The sequence below is a fragment of the Rhinoraja longicauda genome, chromosome 5, assembly GCF_053455715.1.
Source record: "Rhinoraja longicauda isolate Sanriku21f chromosome 5, sRhiLon1.1, whole genome shotgun sequence".
NCBI classification, from domain to species: Eukaryota; Metazoa; Chordata; class Chondrichthyes; order Rajiformes; family Arhynchobatidae; genus Rhinoraja; species Rhinoraja longicauda.
In genome coordinates this window covers 59,923,771-59,949,592 of record NC_135957.1, presented here as the reverse complement: position 1 = coordinate 59,949,592, position 25,822 = coordinate 59,923,771, and the positions used below count along the sequence as shown (strand labels likewise).

General features: G+C 40.9%; 1 protein-coding gene across 1 annotated transcript; it reads left to right on the top strand.

Moving 5' to 3' along the window:
* Window positions 1–25,521, top strand: LOC144593698 (trafficking protein particle complex subunit 3-like). Its single transcript, XM_078399655.1, has 5 exons — window positions 1–118; window positions 8,683–8,780; window positions 14,480–14,579; window positions 20,271–20,453; window positions 25,396–25,521. Exons 1-5 carry the CDS (start codon window positions 77–79, stop codon window positions 25,519–25,521), a joined length of 549 nt encoding a protein of 182 aa, XP_078255781.1. The 5' UTR covers window positions 1–76.
* The last annotated feature ends 301 nt before the right edge of the window (window positions 25,522–25,822 follow it).

Below are 25,822 nucleotides of genomic sequence, written 5' to 3'. Positions count from 1 at the left end.
AGGAAGAGAGAACTACAAGATTTACTTAAACCGAACAGCGGGATAATGAATATGATATAATAGATTTTAATAAGCCATGTCTCGACAATCAAGTAAAAGACCAGAAAAGCCAAAAATAGTAAGATCTGTCGTATTTTTCCTAATGTTTATATAGAGTTTATGCTTGCAAAATTGGAGTAGGAATTGGTTCCTCCACCATCTTCGTATGTTGTTTTGAGTAAGCGTGAAGCCTAAAGTAAATAATAGATATCAAGAGATTATTTCTACAACTAAATAAAATAAAAAAGAATTTCAACAAAGATATTGCTTGCCATAAAAATGTAAAAATATTTATTTTATAGATTAATAGAATGTGAAATACTGTTAAATTCTTAATTGAAGTCCGATGCCTTATATTTCAGAATGGTTTACATTATATACATATTTCAGAATGATTTATATTATATGAATAATGCTCTATTGATTTTTCTAGAGCCTATTTCCGATATTAAAAGCATGGAGTTGCAAAGGAGCTGGTAGGAGCGGTTTGTAATTTTGGATTAAGGAAATATAGAAATAATTGGTGGATTTGCATCAGCTGGACGTATATGATAAAGCTACTTTAATTTGAAAAAAAAATGGATAAACATTTTTTTCATGATAGTAATGTGGCCTTTAGTAGCTCATGCTTATGGAATTGAGACTTGGTTATTCGTTAGTATAAAGGCTATCAAATCTAAAGTCTGCTGCTTTTCTTGAACTTAGAGTGAAAGCTCCCAGTGAAATGTGCTTCACATTTGGAAAACTTCAGTTCTTTATTGAGATTTGATGAAAATGCATAATGACCTCGAGAATATCATACCATTTATTCACATCATAAATAAGGATGTACATTTTTTGCTGCTCTAAATAATATTTTCTTGCAGCTCTAACTGTGCACGGTGCATTTTTTATGATTGGTAAGAATGATACAGCATTAAGTGAAATTAACCATGTCTTCCGAAGTCCAACAGCACAGTATCAAGAAAGAGCAGCCCAATTTTTGTACCAAGCTCAAAGTCACCTTCCTTGTAACATTATCATATCACCTTAAAAAAAACCTTTATTTCCCTAAAATGCATCAACCAAATTTTAAAATGTAATATGTTACACTTATGCTTCCTCGGTTATGCTGGGCTGTAAATTTGTCATCCCCTGTTCTGGGCTTGACTTTCAAGTGTGCACTATGGACTGTAAACTGGCAGAACTTACTAGATGCTAATACATTTCTGTTCCATTGATTTCAGTGGCACTGTATCAAGTTACTTTAATAACAGATGGATTACATGTTCCATTAGATAACTTTCAAGCAGTAAAATGATCAGATTACAGCTAAATATACATTAACCTTTCATTATCTGTGCAGCATCCATGTATCGTGAACCTAAAACCCATCTTAATGAAAATCACTCTAGAGTAAAACATAATCTGGATGCTTAAATGTCTCATAAAATCTCATCTTTTTAGTCTCATGTTTTTCAAAAACTCATTTTAGCATTGATAAGTTTGAAATTTGAGCTGTTCATTGGGTTTCCCACAGTCCACTCCTTGGATTAAACAGATGTGAGAATAATTCCTGTAACAATACAATGCATGTACCTAATTCCAAGTATCAAAGAAATTCATTGCTTTAGACAATAGACAATAAACAATAAACAATAGGTGCAGGAGTAGGCCATTCGGCCCTTCGAGCCAGCACCACCATTCAATGTGATCATGGCTGATCATTCTCAATCAGTACCCCGTTCCTGCCTTCTCCCCATACCCCTGACTCCACTATCCTTAAGAGCTCTATCTAGCTCTCTCTTGAATGCATTCAGAGAATTGGCCTCCACTGCCTTCTGAGGCAGCGAATTCCACAGATTTACAACTCTCTGACTGAAAATGTTTTTCCTCATCTCCGTTCTAAATGGCCTACCCCTTATTCTGGACTCCCCCTGGTTCTGGACTCCCCCAACATTGGGAACATGTTTCCTGACACTAACGTGTCCAACCCCTTAATAATCTTATATGTTTCGATAAGATGCCCTCTCATCCTTCGAAATTCCAGTGTATACAAGCCGAGTCGCTCCAGTCTTTCAACATATGACAGTCCCGCCATTCCAGGAATTAACCTAGTAAACCTACGCTGCACACCCTCAATAGCAAGATTATCCTTCCTCAAATTTGGAGACCAAAACTGCACACAGTACCCCAGGTGCGGTCTCACTAGGACCCTGTACAACTGCAGAAGGACCTCTTTGCTCCTATACTCAACTCCTCTTGTTATGAAGGCCAACATTCCATTAGCTTTCTTCACTGCCTGCTGTACCTGCATGCTTCCTTTCAGTGACAGATGCACTAGGACACCCAGATCTCGTTGTACGTCCCCTTTTCCTAACTTGACACCATTCAGATAATAATCTGCCTTCCTATTCTTACCACCAAAGTGGATAACCTCACACTTATCCACATTAAACTGCATCTGCCATGCATCCGCCCACTCACACAACCTGTCCAAGTCACCCTGCAACCTCATAGCATCTTACTCACAGTTCACACTACCACCCAGCTTTGTATCATCTGCAAATTTGCTAATGGTACTTTTAATCCCTTCATCCAAGTCAATAATGTATATTGTAAATAGCTGCGGTCCCAACACCGAGCCTTGCAGTACCCCACTAGTCACTGCCTGCCATTCTGAAAGGGACCCATTTATCCCCACTCTTTGCTTTCTGTCTGCCAACCAATTTTCTATCCATGTCAGTACCCTACCCGCAATACCATGTGCTCTAATTTTACCCACTAATCTCCTATGTGGAACCTTGTCGAAAGCTTTCTGAAAGTCGAGGTACACCACATCCACCGGCTCTCCCCTGTTTTACATCCAGGATGCCAGTAATGTTCCCAAAACAATGTACTACTTGCAATTAAGTATTAGTTACACATAAGTAAACATCTCTTTAAATGCTAGCCGAAGAAATCGCACCTGCATGGCTAACTGCGGCAGATGTGTGAACTTGCAAGAGATCACTGTGTACACAGTGCTGGAACCACATACATCCATGTAACACAGCTAAACCAGAGAACACTGTTCTGGGAATTTTGCTGTTAAGATCTCAATCTTTATAAGCAGTATTAGGTGGACACATTGCACCACAATAGCACTGGTTACTGATAATCAAACTATTTTCTGGTCAATTATAGTTGTTAAAATTGAGATTGTTAATTGAGATTATCAATGCTCCTATGAGTTTTTGAAAAACAATATGCTAAAAGATGAGATTTTATGAGACATTTAAGCATGCTAATACAACAAATCCATACAATTTACATTTTGAATCATAAAGTTATCTTAGGTATTATCTCAATGGTGTCAGATTAGGTAAAGGGGAAGTAGAAACATAGAAAATAGGTGCAGGAGGAGGCCATTCGGCCCTTCGAGCCAGCACCGCCATTCATTGTGATCATGGCTGATCGTCCCCAATCAATAACCTCTGCCTGCCTTCTCCCCATATTCTTTGATTCCACTAATCCCTAAAGCTCTATCTAACTCTCTCTTAAATCCATCCAGTGATTTGGCTTCCACTGCCCTCTGTGGCAGAGAATTCCACAAATTCACAACTCTCTGGGTGAAAAAGTTTTTTCTCAACTCAGTTTTAAATGGCCTCCCCTTTATTCTAAGACTGTGGCCCCTGGTTCTGGACTCGCCCAACATTGGGAACATTTTTCCTGCATCTAGCTTGTCCAGTCCTTTTATAATTTTATATGTTTCTATAAGATCCCCTCTCATCCTCCTAAACTCCAGTGAATACAAGCCTAGTCTTTTCAATCTTTCCTCATATGTCAGTCCCGCCATCCCAGGGATCAATCTCGTGAACCTACGTTGCACTGCCTCAATTACAAGGATGTCCTTCCTCAAATTAGGAGACCTAAACTGTACACAATACTCCAGATGTGGTCTTACCAAGGCCTTAAACAACTGCAGAAGAACCTCTTTACACCTATACTGGAATTCTCTTGTTGTGAAGGCCAACATTCCATTAGCTATCTTCACTGCCTTCTGTACCTGCACGCCAACTTTCAGTGACTGGTGTGCAAGGACACCCAGGTCTCGCTGCACCTCCCGCTTACCTAACCTAACTCCATTGAGATAATAATCTGCCTCCTTGTTTTTGCCACCAAAGCGGATAACCTCACATTTATCTATATTATACTGCATCTGCCGCGCATCTGCCCACTCACTCAACCTATCCAGGTTACCCTGCAACCTCCTAACATCCTCTTCACAATTTACACTGCCACCCAGCTTTGTGTCATCCACAAACTTGCTAGTGTTGCTTCTAATTCCCTCTTTCAAATCATTAATATATATGGTAAACAGTTGCGGCCCCAACACCGAGCTATGCGGCACTCCACTCGACACTGCCTGCCATTCTGAAAAGGAACCGTTTACTCCTACTCTTTGCTTCCTGTCTGCCAACCAATTTTCTATCCATGTCAACACCCTACCCCCAATACCATGTGCTCTAATTTTAGTCACCAATCTCCCGTGCGGGACCTTATCAAAGGCTTTCTGAAAGTCTAGATACACTACATCCACTGGCTCCCCTTCATCCATTTTACTTGTCACATCCTCAAAACATTCCAGAAGATTAGTCAAGCATGATTTCTCTTTCATAAATCCATGCTGACTTGGACTTATCCTTTTACTGCTATCCAAATGCACCGTTATTACCTCTTTAATAATTGACTCCAGCATCTTTCCCACCACCGAAGTCAGGCTAACTGGTCTGTAATTCCCCGTTTTCTCTCTCGCTCCTTTCTTGAAAAGTGGGATAACATTAGCTATCCTCCAATCCGCAGGAACTGATCCTGAATCTATTGAACATTGGAAAATGATCACCAATGCATCCACTATTTCTAGAGCCACCTCCCTGAGGACCCTGGGATGCAGACCATCAGGCCCAGGGGATTTATCATCCTTCAGTCCCATTAGTCTACCCAATACTATTTCTCGCCTAATGAAAATTTCTTTCAGTTCCTCTACCCCCCTAGATCCTCTGTCCTCGAGTACATCTGGGAGATTGTTTGTGTCTTCCTTAGTGAAGACAGATCCGAAGTACCTGTTCAACTCCTCTGCCATTTCCTTGTTACCCATAATAATTTCACCCGTGTCTGCCTTCAAGGGACCCACATTTGACTTTGCTACTCTTTTTCTCTTAACATATCTAAAGAAGCTTTTACTGTCCTTCTTTATATTCTTGGACAGCTTCCCCTCGTACTTTATCTTTTCAGCCTGTATTGCCCGTTTTGTTACCTTCTGTTGTCCTATGAAAGTTTCCCAATCCTCTGGCTTCCGGCTACTCTTTGCTGTGTTATACACCTTTTCTTTTAGTTTTATTCCATCCCTAACTTCCCTTGTCAGCCACGGTTGCCTCCTACTCCCCTTAGAATCTTTCTTCCTTTTTGGAATGAAATGATCCTGCGTCTTCCGGATTATGCCCAGAAATTCCTGCCATTGCTGTTCCACCATCAATCCGGATAGGATCCCTTCCAGTCTGCCTTGGCCAGCTCCTCTTTCATGCCTTCATAATCCCCTTTGTTCAACTGCAACACTGATTTAACCTTCTCCTTCTCAAATTGCAGATTAATACTAATCATATTATGATCACTACCTCCAAGCGCTTCCTTTACCTCGAGTTCTCTTATCAAATCTGGTTCATTGGACAACACTAAATCCAGAATTGCCTTTTCTCTGGTAGGCTTCATTACAAGCTGCTTTAAGAATCCATCTTGGAGGCACTCTACACTCTCTTTCTTGGGGTCCAGAACCAACCTGATCCAAGAGTCAAAAGTATTTCATTGTCATATGTACTGACAAAGGAACAATGAAATTCTTGCTTGCAGCAGCACAACAGGCCTTGAAGCACAATACACACGGATGATATATAATACACAAAATTTTAATAAATTTAGAACCACAATACCAGTGTAAAAAAAACCAAAGTCTTAAGTACAACCAAAGAAGGTCCATAGAAGTTCATAGTTAAAGGTAGTGTTGTGTAGTATTTAAAGCCTGATGGTTACTGGGAAGAAGATATTCTTCAACCTGTTGGCCGTTGTTTTTGGATTCCATATAGTCAGAGTGGAATAAGAGTGTGGTCAGGGTGGTGTGGCTCTTTGATGATAACCTGTATGGAGATCAATACCTATCATAGCCTGGGCAGATTCTACCACCCTCTGTCCATCACAAGCTATACTTCATCAGTAACAGCACAATGATACAGCATGATCAAGTCAAGTCAAGTCAAGTCAATTTTATTTGTATAGCACATTTAAAAACAACCCACGTTAACCAAAGTGCTGTACATCAGTTCAGGTACTAAGAAATGAACATACAATGGCACACAAACATAACAGTACATACATAAACCGTTCACAGCGCCCCCTCAGAGGGCCTCAAACGTTAGGGAGTAGAAATAGGTTTGTACTAGGGAGTAGAAATAGGTTTTGATCATATACACTTTTCTCAGAAAAATATGGAGTTCAGAAGGATGGTATTTCTTTTGCTTTCCTGTCAGCCTGAAGTTCAAATGCATTGAATAGATCATAGCAGCCATGCAAGATTGTTAAACTTGTGGACCATCCCATTCAAACTGAATCCTGACACTTTAGTAAAATCATACGTTGCCATCAATTGTCAAGATGTCACATTTCAGCAATTGTTTCAACCAACAAGCATTGTCAAAAGTGAAAGAACGTGACTCACAAATACTTTGGCATTCAATAATAACTGACCAAAACGTTTCCCACAAATGAATGGAATTGCAGAAACTGTGATGGAGCCACTTACCAAATTGCCATCCAATCTTCTTCCATAAGACATGTGACTCTAAAAATGCACCGAGGTTTTGTGGCATTCCAGCTGTAGCTGTGGCAGAGGTTTCGTTAAAGGTATGTTGTACTTGCAGTAGCAGCCGCTGACCATTAGAGACATCTAAAGATTGTTATATCTCTTTTGATGCAACCCATAGAGTCATGCACTATGGAAATAGGCCCTTTGGCCCAACTCATCGTTGCTGATCAATACTAAGTCTAAGCTAGCCCCATTTAGCACAAACAGAGAACATAGAACAGTAAGAAGATCAACCACTGTACCTCGGTACATGTGACAATAAACTAACCTGTAAGATGGTGGCCTCTCCCCACAGTCTGCCCCACAGTTGGACTTACAGTTGGACATCTTTGCAATAGCAGATGTACCAAAACAGACAAATCCAATCCCAACTTTCCCCTTACAAGGACATGCATCAAAAGCTTGTCATCAGCACATCTTGTGGTCATATGCTCTTTCACAGATTTCAGGACACATTCCCCTAAAAAACAACAGTTTATAAAATTTCAACACAGCTTGTAGAAAGTAATACATTTTTAAAAAGAAGTTTCAGAACCTGGGTGCTTTACTGTTCTGGCCTTGAGCATTTGATGGCTGACATGAGGTGCCAATTCTTCCCATATCCAGCAAGTAATCCCCTCACCAAAAGCAAAAAAATCTTGGGCCGAATCATGCAATCTATGATCTGCAGCGCCAAAAGGATCTACCAGTATTCAGTCATTTGTACTGAGTTATTAATCTAGGACTTCATGGCTGCCAGACACCCTTGCATTGTTTGTGCAGTAATTGGGTTCCACATCGAGTCCAGCATTACTTTGAAAAACTTACCTCTCCATCCTATGCTGTGCAGATTCTATTTGCTTGAATAGAATTTTTTACTCTGTGAGTTCTCGGCACAGTGGTGCAGCGTGGCATAGTAGAGCAGCTGATAGAGGTGCTGCCTCACAGCACCAGAGACCCGGGTTCGATCCTGGCTTCGGGTGCTTTCTGTGGGGAGTTTGGACGGTCTCCCTGTGATGCATGAGTTTCGTCCTGTTTCCTCCCATATCCCAAAGACGTACGGGTTTGTAGGTTAATTGGCCTTTGTAAATTACCCCTAGTACAGAGGGAGTGACTGTGAAAGCAGGAAAATTTAGAACAGGTGTGAATGGGTGATCGATGGTCGTCGTGGACTCAGTGGCCCAAAGGGCCTGTTTCCCTGCTGTATCTTTCAATCAATCAATCAACAAAGTAATTGCTTTGTTCTTTAATTGTTTTACTTTAGATTATCATTTTTGATGATTTGTAAATGATTTAATGTTTACGTGATTTCATAAATAAAATTAAAATCTTATTAATAACTATTTACAGTAATATTAACAGTTTCTAAATATCTTAACATGATAGGAAAATGGAAAGTATTAAATTCATTAACTTGACGGGAGGCAATTAATGTTCCCCCTCTAGATTTGCCTTTTGCCAAAGCTGACCAAAGGCAAGCTGAGAGCAGTGGTGGCTGGATTCATGCCGCCTGATGCTTAGTAGTTGCAGAGGCCAGGTAGCAACTTTCTGTACACCTCCTGGATCATAATGCCTACTTGTGCATTTATAACAAGTTAATCTGGGTGTGGGAAGATGCTATGCGGCAAGTCCTGGCAATGGGCCATTTCCAGTACAGTTCAGTATTTCAAAATGTATTGAAGAATTGACTGGTAAAATGTGGCATAATCTAAATCATTTACAAAGATAATGAATCGATTGCTTCTACCAAACTGTCACTTTCCTAAAATGCTCTCATTACTCTTCAGGGCATTGAACTTTTTGTACTCACATATGGAACTGTTGTAGCGCAGCTGTGCAAAGACTATGAAAATGACGAGGATATCAATAAAGAGCTCGATGAAATGTGAGTAATATTTATAGCACTGTAAGACATTATTGGAGCAAGATTTTGGGTGTCACCGTGGTGCAGCCGATAGAGATGCTGCCTCGCAAGCCAGATACCCAGGTTTGAACTTGACCTGTGTGGAGTTTGCACGTTCTCCATCTGACCGTGTGGGTTTCCTCCCAGATTCCAAATAGTTATAGTTAATTGCCTCTGTAGGTTGCCAATAGTGTGTAGGGAGTGGATGCAAAAGTAGAATAACATAGAACTAGTGTGAATGGATGATTGATGGTAGCTGGGCCAAAGGGCCTGTTTCCATGCTGCATTTTTCAATTAAAACATTAGATGAAGAATTGCTTAGTATGATGCCAGTATAGTTCCCATGTAAATATGCACCACTTAAATGTCAAAGAAGAATCATAATCATAATCATACTTTATTAGCCAAGTATGTTTTGCAACATACGAGGAATTTAATTTGCCATACAGTCACACTAATAAAAAGCAACAAAACATACAAAATCCATTTAAACATAAATATCCACCACAGGGACTCCTCCATATTCCTCACTGTGATGGAAGGTGAAAAAAAAAGTTCAAGCTTCTTCCCTTCTTTGTTCTCGAGCCTTCCGTTGACGGGACGATCTTGGCTCCCGTAGCCGACAGTCGGGCCCTCCGCATCGGGGTGATCAAGCTTCTGCATCAGGAGGATCTCAGCTCCCCCGCACCGGGCGATCAGACCCCGCGTCAGGGCTGGTCGAACCTCTTGCGACTTTGGAGCTTCCCGACATCAGTTTCTACCCGAGACTGCGAGCTCCTTGATGGTGAAATCCGCTGGCCGCAGTTGGAGCGTCGATCCCAGGCAAAGGATCGCAGTCTCCGATGGTAAATTCATGGCCCTGCGGTAGGGTTCAAAATCAGTCTCAAGCAAGGCTGCCACCTCCATGATGTTAGGCCGCAGAGCGACAGGATATACGATCCGGAAAAAACAAAATCGCATCTCCGGCAAGGTAAGAAATTGAAAACAAAATTCCCATGACCCCCTCCCCCACCCCCCATATAAAACAAACCAGAGAACATTAACACAAACTTTTAAAAACATACTAAAAATACCAAAAAAGATGAAAAGACCAACGGACCGTTGGCGAGGCTGTCATCGCTGACCAAGCCAAGGAATGGCCAAGGAATTGCTCTAATTCCCCTTTACCTCTTTACATTTATTATCTCCCTTCTCCACTCTCAGTCCTGATGCAGAGTCTCAAACTTGAGACATTGACCCTCCTTTTGACTCATTCAGGACAGTCATTATGACACCATATCTTATCAGGAGGGTACTGTCTCAAAATGTCATCCATCCATTTCCCTCCACAGACACTGTCTGACCTGCTACATTCTTCCAGCAGTTTGATTTTTGCTAAGGATTCCAGCATCTGCAGTCTGTTGTGTCTTCCTATCTTAACAGAAACGTCTGTGGGTGTAGTGGTCCAGTATGGTGAATTGGATAATAGTCCAGTGATGTACCTCCAGCATCAATGAGGTCAATTATGTTATCTCCTTCCCTCGCTAGCATCAAAAATCCAAAGGTGTGAATTAAGGAAGCAATTGAATCAAAGTTTCTCATAGCTCCAATCAATCCACAAGACAAATTAGGATGCAGATGATTTGAGAATTTGTTCGTCAAACATTGCTCTAACCTCAAAGCTTCTAAAGTCCTAGCATGAATTATTTTCCAATTTAGTAAAGACTAGACAAAGTGGACCCGTTGGGCCCAAAGCTCTCCTGCATTGGTGCAGCACCCTGTCCTCCCCCCCACTCTCTCCTCAACCCCCCCTCCCCTCTCCCTTCTCTCCCACTCCCCCCTTCCACCCTCCCTCCTCCCTCTTCCTCCCCTCCTTTTAAACTTTAAAATGTGAATAACTGAAAAAATATAACAATTTCAAAACAATTTCAATAAAACTACTTGCATTATCACTAAAGTGACAATGATGAGTAAGGTGCGCCTAAAATTGTTGCGCTATCGTATACCGTTTTGGCTGAAGTTCAGTCACAAACAAGATAACAAACAAGAGTTTTAGTATATAGATGTTTTTCCTGAAATGTGTTCCAAGTTTACTTCTGACTCATTTCCATCTGTGCCTTCTGGATCTACTTTCTACGCACTTGTGGATGGAATAATCACTAATGCAATGTAGGGTAAATTATGGATGGTTCCATTGCAAGACAGAGGTGCAGGTCAGAGAAAGGACTATACCATCATTAGATATTTTTCAAAGCTGAGCTCCATCTGGACAGGATTTCGGACCACTAAATTAACCACGTACCAGTGCATAACACTTTATGCTCTTGGATAGAGTACTCCTCCTGCATTTTATGAGAATTTTTCTTGCAAACTGTACATTAACGTTTCTAAGAACCAGCAAAGACGATTAGTAATAAGTTTGCGAGTAGCTCAAGGAAAATTATTATTCAATAATAAATTATTTGATTGCTTAACAAATTTACTATTGAGATGCTTTATTTTTTTGTGAAATATTTTAACAACAATATTCATTTGACTCATTTTAAGACATTTCAAACACATTGTTATAATTTTGTTTACAGTAAATCATAGATGAAAGCAAGCCACAATTAAACCGTTTCATTTTACATCGGATTTCCTGTGATGAAATAAATTTCCTGCAAGTCATTTATAAAACATCTGTATGATAATGGTAGAGAGAAACATGCAAGACTGATTACCCTGGAGGTGGGAGATTATAGTTCCAGACCACAGTTAAGCTTATTTTCCGTTATTGGCAATGATAACTGCATCAAAGTATTTTGAGTGGCTAATTGGCACAACATAAAACAATTGTTAACGAAAGAATGGAAAGTTGGCTGGGTCTCTGAGGAGAATAAGGCTGGGGTTTGGAAAGGGCAATTTCTTTGTTACAAGCTCCCTTGAGCAGTGTTTGAATATACAGCTGAAATCTTTTCTTCTGAAAAGAGGATTTTAGATTTGTCTCCAAGGAAGACAAGCCTTTTAAAAAAAAGGTATAGATAAGGACTTTTGGCCACTTAATTAGCAAATTCATTAACATTTTAAGAAGACATATTGGCAGGGACCTCTGCCAGCTTAGTCCCAGAAAAGCAACCAATTGTGGGATGGAAATGTGATTTGATGATATTGGGGTATTCCTTCAGCACTGCTCTTCCCAACTTCATGCTGTGAATGTTTAAGTTGCTACTTGTGCATGGCACACGCCAACAACGCAGTGGTGTTTGGTGAGAGGTTTCAAATTGCAGGGAATTCAAACCATATATGTAACAAGCCTTGACCATGGTGTTGAGGTTCAGTGGAATTGTTTTGTGGGCTTGGCAGACTTTAAATGCAACTCCACAACATCAGCACCCAACTCACTCACCCCCACCATTTGAATAGCAACATTAATTCATCAAATTGTGAGACACCCTGATCAAAATAGCAGGGGGAGCATCAAATAGATTGATTTTTTTCAGGCAAAAAAAAATATATAGTTTGCTACTCCTCAATTTCTCATTATATAAACATTCAGAAAATGTAGGGATAGAAATTCAGTCTTACGACATAATTATTGTTGTATAAACAAGGAACTTCAGATGCTTGTTTACAAAAAAAGACACAAAAGTGGTGGAGTTAATCAATAGTATAAGAAAATAACTGCAGATGCTGGTACAAATCGAAGGTATTTATTCACAAAATGCTGGTGTAACTCAGCAGGTCAGGCAGCATCTCGGGAGAGAAGGAATGGGTGACGTTTCGGGTCGAGACCCTTCTTCAGACTGAAGGGTCAGTTCAGTTCAGAAGAAGGGTCTCGACCCGAAACGTCACCCATTCCTTCTCTCCCGAGATGCTGCCTGACCTGCTGAGTTACTCCAGCATTTTGTGAATAAATACTTTTGAGTTAATCAGTAAGTCAGGCAGCATTTCTGGAGAACATAGTGGATAGGCAACATTTTGGGTCAGGACCTTGCCTCTGACTAAAACAGGGTCTTCTTCAGATTAGTTTGGAGAAGAACCCTGACCCCCAATATGGTCCCAAACATTTTCAGCCTGTTACAGTTGAGGATGGTATTGATGATTCATGTTTTGCATTTGTATTTAAGGGCATGACTTGACCTCCCCTAATTAGAAACTGAAGGAAATTGTAGATTATCCAAAATTGTAGAATGCAGAAGCTTTGGGCAGATTGAGAGAAGAAGTGGAGATGTACCACTACACCATCAGTCTACATGGGTTAGCTGACTTCATTAAGTGTTTAGCAGGTAAGAGTCTGGGAATGGGAACTGAAACTATTGGTGGAAATGCTCTGGTTTTGAGACACAGGTAAGAATGGGATGTATTCCTAACACACTATACAGAGAAGATAGATACTTTGGTTAACCATGTCAAATGCTGAGAAATGAGGAAAATAACATTGTTTGCAGACACAGAAAATCCTTAAATTAGGACATTTCAATTATATGGGAGAGACAGAAACTTTCTAAAGATTTTAGACATTAGACAATAGACAATAGACAATAGACAATAGACAATAGACAATAGACAATAGGTGCAGGAGTAGGCCATTCAGCCCTTCGAGCCAGCACCGCCATTCAATGCGATCATGGCTGATCACTCTCAATCAGTACCCCGTTCCTGCCTTCTCCCCATACCCCCTCACTCCGCTATCCTTAAGAGCTCTATCCAGCTCTCTCTTGAAAGCATCCAATGAACTGGCCTCCACTGCCTTCTGAGGCAGAGAATTCCACACCTTCACCACTCTCTGACTGAAAAGGTTCTTCCTCATCTCCGTTCTAAATGGCCTACCCCTTATTCTTAAACTGTGGCCCCTTGTTCTGGACTCCCCCAACATTGGGAACATGTTTCCTGCCTCTAATGTGTCCAATCCCCTAATTATCTTATATGTTTCAATAAGATCCCCCCTCATCCTTTTAAATTCCAGTGTATACAAGCCTCCAAGAGGGCATGAAAGGATGTGAACAGAGAGGTAAGTGCCATTCATTTTAAGACCAGGATTGGAGGTATCTCAATGGCACTTTATTTAGGTACTGGGAGAAGATGGATGACACAGATAAGGAAACAACTCTAAAACAGCAGAGGCAACTGGAAAGACACCAGGAGAGGATGAGTGAGGCAGATAAGGAAACAATTCTGAGCAGCAGAGGCAGCTGAAAAGACACCTTAAAAAAATTGTAAGGAAGTCTTCCTATCAATCACAGTAATTTTGGGGAAGACTGGCAGAAGTATTAGAGAGAGACATGTAAATGAAACTTTCAAAAGTTACTAACACTGATCAAAGAAATTTTGAAGAACATTTTTTTTTTCTGAGGCTGGTACAGGGGGAAATGGGATCAGAAAAGAAATGGAGCTGTGATTGGAGAGGAATAGAAGCAAGTCGTCAGAGTTGGTCTTGTCTCAAATTAAAACTACAGGAAATTTATGCTCCTGCTTAGTAGGTCTGCCAAGTATTCATCAAGGTCTACAGTCAATATACAACAGACAGATGGGATAGGTACATCATGAATGTCTTCTCTGTTTTTTCTGCCTTAACTCAGCTTTTCGTTCCATGTTCTCTCATTTGCTGTTCCAGTATCCAAGCAGTTCATGTCATATCCCTTCCTGTGGTAGTGAGTTCTACATTTTGACCACTACTCGTGCAAAGGAGCATCTCATACTTGTTCTCTTTGTTTTCTTTAAAGGGGGCAAAATATAGGCTCAAGGCTGGTGGAAGATTTTCTAGCTCGCTCAAGCATCACGCAATGCCGTAATTTCCGTGAAACGGCAGATGTCATTGCAAAGGTAGCATTTTATTGCACTTAATAGAAGGAATTTTAACCTTAAACATGGGTGGGTTGGGGCCTCGTGAAATGTTAAGACATTAAAAATCTCAAACCCATGCCCAGCCTATCCTGATGTACTCATTCAGCCTATCCTGATGTACTCATTCAGCCTATCCTGATGTACTCATTCAGCCTATCCTGATGTACTCATTCAGCCTATCCTGATGTACTCATTCAGCCTATCCTGATGTACTCATTCAGCCTATCCTGATGTACTCATTCAGTTTTCCTGATGTACTCATTCAGTTTTCCTGATGTACTCATTCAGCCTATCCTGATGTACTCATTCAGTTTTCCTGATGTACTCATTCAGTTTTAAGGAAAGCAGCAAAGCATGACCAATATCTCTCATGAATTGAGAGCTTTGTGTAAGTTTTATAAGAGTCATACAACACAGAAACAGGCATTTTGCCACACAATGTCCATGCTGACTATCAAGTACTTATCTATACCAATCACACTCAGCAGCATGGACGAGGCTCCATGAATCAGATGTTATCTGAAGGTACCTGCCCAGCCTGGCTTCATAAGCCTGAAACAATTGAAGGGAAAGTTTCTGCCATGTGTAGATGGTAAGCCCCTATCCAATATTGCTTGTGAGCTGGTGTGATCCATGGTTCCGTGCACTAACCTACTTCCCATCCATTTCCACGGTACTTCAAACTGTTCCTCTGTCATGGTATTCCCTGCCTCGCTGATCTCTCGGTGCTGCCCCACACCATGTCCCTGATTCTTCTCCCTCCTTCCCTTCTCTGCTCTTCTCCTAACACGCTTCCTAATAATCTTTCTGATCTTCCTTAACTATTTCATCTTCCTTCTCACCCATCTGATTTCTTCCTCTATTGTAACCCTTCCAATTCCACACTGATATCTCTGGCCTAACAACTGTGCTTCAATCTCTCCACCCCACTGACCTTCCACTCTGACCTCCTCTCTCCAGCCTCTACCCCCAACTCCTATCAACCCCTCACACTGATCTCCCTACTCTTTGCCCTCTAATTCTCAGTCCACCATAACCAACCTGATTGTTGATCCCCTCCTCGTCCTTTCCTGCGTTGCAGTCTATTCACAGTGCATTTGCCGCTCCACCAGTCTTTATTCACAAAATGCTGGAGTAACTCAGCAGGTCAGGCAGCATCTCAGGAGCGAAGGAATGGGTGACGTTTCGGGTCGAGACCCTTCTTCAGACTGAAAGGGTGAAGAAGGGTCTCGACCCGAAACGTCACCCATTTCTTCTCTCCCGAGATGCTGCCTGACCTGCTGAGTTACTCCAGCATTTTGTGAATAAATCGATTTGTACCAGCATCTGCAGTTATTTTCTTATACCACAAGTCTTTATGTTCTGTTTGGCTGCATCAGGTTCTTCCATTAAGTTGGACTTCAGGTTCCCTAATGCAACACATTCCAGTCCTCCCTCCTCGAACCCCCTGACCAGTGACATTGGCCTGTTGCACATCCAAAAAATGCAAGATGTTATAAATCCTGATGTGATACATGGATCAGTTTAAATATTCATGGCTTCTGAATAGCATAAGTATTATTTCAGTCAATAAAGTACATTTGCATTAATAATAAGGCTGCAATTCCTGTACATTGACCATTGCGCAGAATGCCAAGTGAAAGTTCAGAAATGCTAATATCATCCCTTTCTTAGCTGACTGGCAAATCAGATCAGTAATGCTCTCCTAATACCATATTGATTCCATCACAATTTTGCACCTCTCGACCCAAAATTTGTTTTGTGATTCGAATGGGAGTTGTATCTGGTCTTTATCATTCCTTAGGGGCTTGTGAGAAGTAGAGTCAGTACTCATTCCTTCCAAGGTCAGTGAGGCCAGCAACAGAGCAAGTGGGATGGATTTGCCGAGTCAGGAATCCCCACTCCCTTGATTTAGTCAATGTTCAATGCAAGAGATCCTACGCCAAAAGAGAAAAGGCATGCCACCCTTTCTGGACAATAACCTTCCCCACTGAGGTCAGGAAGCAGAAGCCACCCATTCTTCCCAACCCTTGCACGGTGGTGAATTGTCTGCATATTTCAGCCAAGGAGACAGCCACAATAACCGATCTCCAGATTCAGGGACAGTCTCTTCCCAGCTGTTATCAGACAACTGAACCATCCTATCAACAACTAGAGTGGCCCTGAGCGCCTATCTAACTCATTAGTTACCCTCGGACTGTCTTTAATCGGACTTTACTGGACGTTATCTTGCACTAAACGTATTCCCTTTATCATGTATCTGTACACTGTGGATGTCCCGATTGTAATATTGTATAGTCTTTCCGCTTACACGTTAGCACACAACAAAAGCTTATCACTGTACCTCGGTGCATGTGACAATAGACTAAACTAAACTAAAAAGAGACCACCTGCTTCAACACATATAAAGTGCCTTCCTGATGGTCCACCAATCTCATTGACCTCAGTGATAGAAGATTCATGTCTGCATAATCTAGGGGGGGGGGGGGGAGGGGGGCACACCTCCACAGACTCTCCGTGTTTTGTCTTCTAATGTTCCATCTCATTGCTTCCCTTATGAAGGGATTGATTTACTGCTGGAACAGTTTCACAATCTCCAGTGGTAATTCCTTAACTCCCCACAAGAACAGGCTGTGTTGGGAGGATGGACAGCAAATGTTACAAAGCCAAATACCCAATTCTTTCAGCACATAAGAAACAGAATCAGGCCAAATCAGCTTTTCAAGTTTGCCTGTCATAAAGGTCATGGGTGAACGGATCTTGGACTCAACAACACATTTTTGTTCGCTCCCCAATGCTTTTATCCTTTGTACTTCAGGCATCTATGGATTTCTAACTTGAATATGACTCCACCTCCATTGTCCTCTGGGGAGAGACTTCCATGAATCATGAGCCTCTAATCAAAGATATTCCTTCTTTTCTCCATCTTGAAAGGGCAATGCCGAACTCTGAAACCATGCTCCCTAGATCTTGCTCTGCTATCAGCTGCCAACACCATTTATGTTGTACGTTATCAAATGACTTCATGAAATGAATCTACATTACATCTACTGAATTCCTTTCGTGTGCACTCTTTAATGTACCCTCAGAGAAGTCTAGCAAATTTTCCTTTTGTAAAACATTGACTCTGCTTGACTATCATTTGCTTTTCTAAATGTTCTGCTATTTTGTTCCTTATACTGTAATATTTCCAACATCTTCCCAATAGCAGATGTTAGGCTAACTGGCATTTAGTTTCCTGCTCTTTGACCCCCTCCTTTCTTTAATTATGATGTTATGGTTTCCAATCTTCTCCAGAATCCAGACTTTTGGTTGATTGCAGCCACAATCTTTGCTGGCTCTTTCTTTAAGGTCTAAGGATGCATGCAATTAGGTCTGGGGAACTTGTCAGCCTTTAGCTCCATTAGTGCGCTGAAGGCTTTTTTTCCCCCAAGTGATTATTTTGTGCTTCCCTCTACTTGGTCCCTTGATTATGTGTAAACTCTGCAGTTTTTTTTAGTTTTTATACAGTGAACACCAATCCATTTATTAGTACCACACTGGTCTCCTCAGCTAGTTACCAATAATCCTTCAATCTCCCAAATCATTGTCATATACCTTTGGGGAGATGTATTAAATATCTCCTTAAATGTCTACCACTGCTAATTTATCACCTTCCACTTTAATCTATTTCCCAGTCCTACCCTCTCCTTCTACCATTGGAAATGTATGTTAGTACATGAGTTTCAAGCACAAGTTTCTCACCTCAAACTGAATTGAATATTCTAGTATGCTGTGATCACTCTTTCCAAGGGATCGCTTACGATGAAATCATTAATTAATCTTGTCTCATTACAGAAAACCTGTTAGTTCCTCAACATATTGCAAAAAGAACCATCAAGAATACGTGCTACAAACTCTTCTTCAACGATATCCTCTCTATTTTGATTTGTCCAATCTATACGATAATTAAAATTTCCCATGACTATGACAGTATCTTTTATTCAATACTCCATTTTTATTTAAATTATACTCTGCCCTGCAGCAAAGCTACTGTAACAAGTCTCTATATGACTCCCACTAGTGACTTCTTAGTCATTTTCTTATTTCTACCCAAATGGTAGAAATAAGAAAATAAAATGTACAATATAATTTCTCACCATTGAATATTCGGCTCACAGCCTTAGTCATCTATCGGCAATGTTCCTGCAATGTCAAGGCTACCGGATCATTCCCATTTTTTTTCCTGTTTGTGCCATCTACTGATCTGCCTTGTGATGAATATTTCAAACAGTCAGATAAAGATCTTTTAATCATGCTTTAACACTTCCCCCTGCCCTTTCTGCTGGTTCATTGTTATGATTGCACACACTTCTTGGCACATTCTGGTTTCATTATCCGTGGTCATTACAATGGACAATTAACCTCTACGTTCTCTGCTTTCCTAAGTTCACCTTTGCTTGAACCCCTATCTTCTACTAAGCCACATTTCAGTTGAGAGATGACAGAAGAAAGTTCTGCAGAGGAAAAGGGTGCTGACAGCTGCCCATCAGCACCTGGAGCTTTCCAAAGATTAGTGGATTCCTGTTTGACAGAACGAGTATGGTTCTTGTCCGCGTCTTTGGAGTGGCCATTGGCCAGGAACTGGTGGGCGATGGAGTTGGCCGTGACAGGGCAATGCTTTGGGCAGGTACTTCGACCGGTGAGGCGATTGAAGGTCTTCCACGCCACCCTACTGGAGCGTGTGCCTCATCTCTCGCAATTCTTACTAGTTTGGCCTGTATCTGTCTCTGGTCCCACCATAAGATTGACTCTTAATTGCATCCTCACTCAGTTCAAGGGAATTAAGGATGGACAATAAATGTTGGCACTTCCAGCCAAAGTCCACGAATAGTAACTGAATAAATAAGAGAGAGCATTGAGTTCTGTTCCTCGGGATACCTCGGTTATTAATTTATTTACCCCACCCAACAGCGTACCCACCTGTTGTACACTGATTGATATTCAGCTTTGCCACAGTACCACTTATTTTGCGAACACAACTAGTGAAAAAAAAAGGAAGTCCTTTTGCCAAGTATATTCAAGAAAGAGATTGATACATTTTTAGATGTTAAGGAAATCAAGGCAAACTTACTTAATGCAGGAAAGGAAACACTGAGATAATTGATTAGTCATGACCTTACTGCATAGCACAGGAACAGGCCCTTCGGCCCACAATGTTTGTGCCAAACATGGTATCGTTAATTTCCTCTGCCTGCATGTGATCCATATCCCTCCATTCCCTGCGTATCCATGTGTCTGTCGAAAAGCTTCCTAAACACCACCTACATATTTATGTCCACCACCACTCCAGGCGACCACCCCACTCTGTGTAAAAAAAATTGCCCCGCACATCTCCTTTAAATTTGATCTGAAGAAGGGTCTTGACCCGAAACGTCACCGATTCCTTCTCTCCAGACATGCTGCCTGTCCCGCTGAGTTACTCCAGCTTTTTGTGTCTATCTTCCTTTAAATTTTCCCCCTCTGACCTTAAACTTATGTCCCCTGGTCTTTGGCATTTCCACCCTGTAGGAAAAAAAGATTGGCATAGTAATGGAACGTGCACATTGCAGGAGCATTTTTGATATTTATACTCCAAGTTTTTTTGGTTCCCTTAAAACAGACTAATATTTCTGTGTTTTCCGTCATCAGGTTGCTTTCAAGATGTATCTTGGGGTGACCGCGAGAGTGACCTTTTGGACTCTGGCCGGAGATGACTGCTCAATATTCCTGGAGAAGAATCCACTGATGGAATATGCGGAAGTACCCAACAAGCACTCCTGTCTGCTCTACTCCAACATGATCTGTGGGATCCTGCGAGGGGCACTGAAAATGGTACAAGCACCAAGGCAGCACAGAAAAGAGGAGTATAGTTTACACAAGTTTTATTGGTGCACAAATACTTTACAACTTGGAATATTCAAAACACTGATCAGTTTTTATAAGAGAGTTAGATATATACTCAAAGAAGGAAAATGATAACGAGAGATTAGTGTGTAACAAAGGGTAATCTTAAATACATGTTGGCACAGAGGCAATGAATGAATTGTTCGTCCATGTAATGTTGATTCAAATATAGTTCCAAAACAGAAGAAAGGGTTAAATATAAGGTTGGTGTCAGAGGACAGGAATATTGCAAACATAACATTCTTTATTGGAAAATGGGTCAAGATAATTTCAACTGCTGCCAGATAATTTAGATACCAGTGAAGTAGCAGGGGGACGGAATGTGTAGGAAGGAACTGCAGATGCTGGTTTAAACCAAAGAAAGACACAAAATACTGGAGTAACTCAGCAGGACAGGCAGCATCTCTGGTGAGAAGGAATGGGTGATGTTTTGGGTTGAGACCCTTCTTCAGACTGGTTAGGTATAAGGGAAACGAGAGATATAGATAAGGTATTTATTCACAAAATTGTGGAGTAACTCAGCAGGTCAGGCAGCATCTCAGGAGAGAAGGAATGGGTGACGTTTCTGGTCGAGACCCTCCTTCAGACTGAAGTTACTCCAGCAGTTTGTGAATAAATACCTTCGATTTGTACCAGCATCTGCAGTAATTTTCTTACACAGAGATATAGATACTGTAGATTGTAGAGAGGTAAAGAACAATGAATGAAAGATATGCAAAAAAGTAACGATGATAAAGGAAACAGGCCATTGTTGGCTGTTTGTTGGGTGAAACCTAGAAGCTAGTATGACTTGGGTGGAGGAGGGATAGAGAAAGAGAGGAAATGCCGAATTAAAGTGTTCAGCAACCGGGAGATCAGGCAGGTTCAGGTGGGAAATTGGTGAGGTCCGAGTGATAAACACAGACTTCTGAAAGTGCCTTATAATTGTCAGCAAAGTTTTAAACCAAAACAATAAAAGGATCAATGGCAACATGCAGAAGAACTGGGCTTATTGACAAGAAGAAAGAGTCCCGATGAATAGTTTTGTTGGATTGTAGATTAGACAATAGACAATAGACAATAGGTGCAGGAGTAGGCCATTCGGCCCTTCGAGCCAGCACCACCAATCAATGTGATCATGGCTGATTATTCTCAATCAGTACCCCGTTCCTGCCTTCTCCCCATACCCCCTGACTCCGCTATCCTTAAGAGCTCTATCCAGCTCTCTCTTGAATGCATTCAGAGAATTGGCCTCCATTGCCTTCTGAGGCCGTAAATTCCAAAGATTTACAACTCTGACTGAAAAGGTTAGTGGCTTCCTTTGAGTTACAGCTGAGACCACAGGTTTTTTTTTCTAATTTATGACTTAGATATGGATGTATAGGGGATAACTTCAAAATTTGCAGATGCCATAAAACTTGCATTTGCAATAAACAATAAAGAAGATAGTGAGATAGTGAAGATTGTAGATCAAAAAAGCTTTTCACTGTACCTCGGTACACACGACAATAAACTAAACTAAACTGAACTAAACTGGTGGAATGGATGGAATGTGGCAGATGAAATTTAACACAGAAAATTACAACGTCATTTAGTAGAAAGTGTGAGCAGATGGAACATAAAGAGTACAGTTCCCAAGAGACTGCAGGAGCTGAGAGACTTGGGTGTATACACTGATCAGCCAAAACATTATGACCTGATGAGCCAAAACATTATGACCACCTGCCTAATATGCTCTTGGTCCTCCGTGTGCAGCCCCATACGCAGCAGGGTGCGATGCACTGTGTATTGTGACACATTCCTCCTGTGACCACTATTAAAATTTTCTGTGACTTATCCACAGTAGACCTTCTGTCGGTTTGGACCAGGCGGGATAGCCTTCATTGTCCTCGCGCATCGATGATCCTTGGGCGCACAACAACCTGTCACCGGTTTGTGGTTTGTCCCTCCTCGGACCACTATCGGTAGGTACTCACCACTGCTGAACGGGAGCACCCCACAAGCCTTGCCGTTTCAGAGATGCTCTGACCCAGTCAACTGGCCATAACAATTTGGCCCTTGTCAAAGTCGCTCAGGTCTTTAGTCCTGCCCATTTCTCCTGCATCCAACACATCAACTTCAAGATCTGACTGTTCACTTGCTGCCTAATATATCCCACCTCTTGACAGGTGCCATTGTAACAAGATAATCAATGTTATTCACTTTGCCTGTCAGTGGTCATAATGTTTTGGCTGATGTGCGCAAATTATGATGGATAGGATAGGTTGAAAATTGTACTTTATGAAGAGAGACAGAGTAAAAAACTGAGGAAGTTATGATAAACCTCAGCAAAACAATGGGCCACAGCTGGGATACTGTGTCTAGTGCTAATTGCCACACTTTAAGAAAAATGTAAAGGTCTGGGAAAGGTTTTAGGTAAGATTTATTGCAATCATTCCAGGATGTAAATTCTCAACTACAGATTTAAAGATAACTGGGAAAGCAATTCAAGGTGATAAGAGTAAAAACTCCCTTCATGCAGCAAGATTTTAATTTAGAATGTTTTGCCTGACATAATGATGGAGATGAAATGGATAAAGATTTTCAATAGGGAAATAGAACTTGAAAGAACCCAGAACCAGCAATTCTGGGCAGGTCAGTTGTCGAGCATCAGAATTTATCTGAGGGTCAGGGCTCAAGTCCCTGTTTAGGTGCTGGTATGCAGTCGCAAAGTTTATGCCATATTTCAACCCTCATTAAACTTTTATGGTTTCCTCCGGGTGCTCTGGGTTTCCTCCGACATCCACAAAACATGTACAATTGTAGGTTAATTAGCCTCTCCAAATTGTCCCCAGAGCATAGGTAGTAGATGTGAAAGTGGAATACATAGAACGAGTGTGAATGGTGCATAAATTTGGTGGGTTGTATCGTGCAATTCAATCAAGAGAGAGTGGGAGTAGTTCCGTTTCTCTTGCCAAGAGCCACCTTAAAGCCAACTGGCCTCCTTCTAAGATACTAGCATTGTTTGATTGCATGCCAAGTTAGCTAATGCTAATTATAGTTCTTTGAATAGAGGAAAGAAAAATCAACAAGGATTCCCAGTTGTTGTCTTTACCGAATAGCATCTGCTTGAAAGTCCAGGCACGTGAAAATGAAGAGAGAGCAGGATCCTGCGTGGCTGCATTATACTCCATGCTCAAGTTACCAGTTAACATTCACATCCAAGTTTATGTCTGAGAATTAACCAGTCGGATAAAATACTTCATTTTATGTCCTTGAGTAAATGATAGGAATTTCCTTTGACTCTTTGCTCACATTTCCGAGAAACTCAGTGCAATAAGTGCCCAAAACTTAAATGAGTCATAGTTCAAACTCAAAATAAAATTCTGTCTCATTTACTTCACTTTAAATGTATGGAGGAAATTAGTGGGTTGCTGTATGGGTTTTATTTCTAAACATTTCTTAATCTAAGTGATTCAACATTATCAAGCTCAAACAATTTAATTCCTTCTGTCATTTGTTTTCTGGAGAGAATATTTGAGGGATAGCTAAGATTGGCAGATTGCAGTGAAATTCAATGAGATGTCATTCACAGTGCAAGGGGCAAATCCCACATCTGGGACTATTTATGTTCACTTACTCACCAACCATTACAAAGAATGTACAATCTCCTATTCTGATCTGCACAAAAATATAAAGAAAGAAAGGACAATGAAGCCCACTTTCTACAGACCCAGGGGATAGGACTGGCTGTTAATCCAAGGAATAGGAATCACTTAAATAAAATATGGAGATGCATCGACATTACAGATGCTTCAAGATGAAAACATGACCAATATATCCTTACTCTTCTGGGGAAGACGAGGAAGTGTTTATTAGGTCAAGGATTTAAGTTACCAAATGCAGGTAGTCCTGCAATCTGCAAATATTGAATGAAGAACCGTGTTCTCTTTAACCATTAGTGACTGCCAGATCTTTTCTTTTATCCAGGTAATGATTAAAATTATAGCATCCCATTCTTATGACCTGCTCTTGGAAAAATTCAAAATGCCTGTATTTGCATTTTTTGTTGTTGTAAATGTCCTTATATTTGTCTTTTATTCTCTACATGATTTAATATTATTTTTCTTTTTCTGCACTGAACCTGATTTGGCTTTGAATTCACCCAGTCTGGTTTACCTTTCTTCCTGTGTATTCCACATTTTACTTCTCAGTCCTTAAATCTCAATGCTCCCTTACTCTTCCACATTGCTACTTCTCATTGCTCTTGGCTCACACTTCCAACAATTTACAAAGCAAAAAGAAGGTGCCGGAAAATAATTGGCAGGGCATGTGCTGAACTAATCGTCTAGCTTTGTCCCACCCATTGTGTTCTGTTATTTTGTGTGAGATGCTATTAGGTCTGGCATTAGGGCTATTAGGGGAGCACGGTGGTACAGTGGTAGAGTGGCTGTCTTCCAGCGCCAGAGACCCAGGTTCGATCCTGACTACGAGTGCTATCTGTATGGAGTTTGTGTATGGGTGTTCTCTGGGATCTTCGGTTTTCTCCCACACGCCAAAGATGTACAGGTTTTTAAGCGAATTGGCTTAGTAAAAATGGTAAATTATCCCTAGTGCGTGTAGGATAGTGTTAGTGTGCGGGGATTGCTGGTCAGCGCATACTTGGTGGGTCGAAGGGCCTATTTCCACGCTGTATCTCTGAACTGAACTAAACTGATGTGTTGCAGCTAAAGTTCCCAAGTGCTCCTGCTTTGCCACAGTAACTTTGGCAGAAATCACTATTATATGTACAGTACAAGTTTCTGCTGAAGGTCCTGCAGCAAAATGGGAGAATTTTTGCCGAAGAATCTCACCATCACAATATACAAGAAAAACACAACAATCTCTGAGAGCAGTATTTCTGTATTCCCAGGTTCGTCTACAGGTCGATGTCCAACTTCTTCAGGACGCAGGGAAAGATAACAAGATAACTGAAATAAGAATGAGGCTCCTGAGAAGACGCAAAGTGGCTCCTGCTGTTGAGAAACAGAATGAATAGTACTTCAAAGAACCAAACATCTTTCAGATATTTGCCACCGCACTAATTTTGTAATTTGAAATAGATAACAGAGCTGAAGGAAGGTTGCAACAGCAATGGATGAAGAATATTAACCATTATATCCTGATGTGATTCCTGATTTATGATGTAAATAACACAGAAAAATATGTGTTAGGTATTAAAAAGCTTGAGCCATCAATACTGCATGAATTAAAGCATAGTTATTATTAATAGTGCAACCAACAAATCATTATTAATTTGAAATAAATGTTAGTGTGCTTTAATATGATCGTAGGATAAC

Bases quoted from the DNA above. Each gene is read 5' to 3' on its own strand.
- LOC144593698 (XM_078399655.1), top strand. From the start codon at position 77: ATGTCTCGACAATCAAGTAAAAGACCAGAAAAGCCAAAAATA. The intron at 14,580-20,270 runs GTAGCATTTTAT...TTCCGTCATCAG, and splicing joins CGGCAGATGTCATTGCAAAG to GTTGCTTTCAAGATGTATCT. The intron at 20,454-25,395 runs GTACAAGCACCA...CTGTATTCCCAG, and splicing joins TGCGAGGGGCACTGAAAATG to GTTCGTCTACAGGTCGATGT.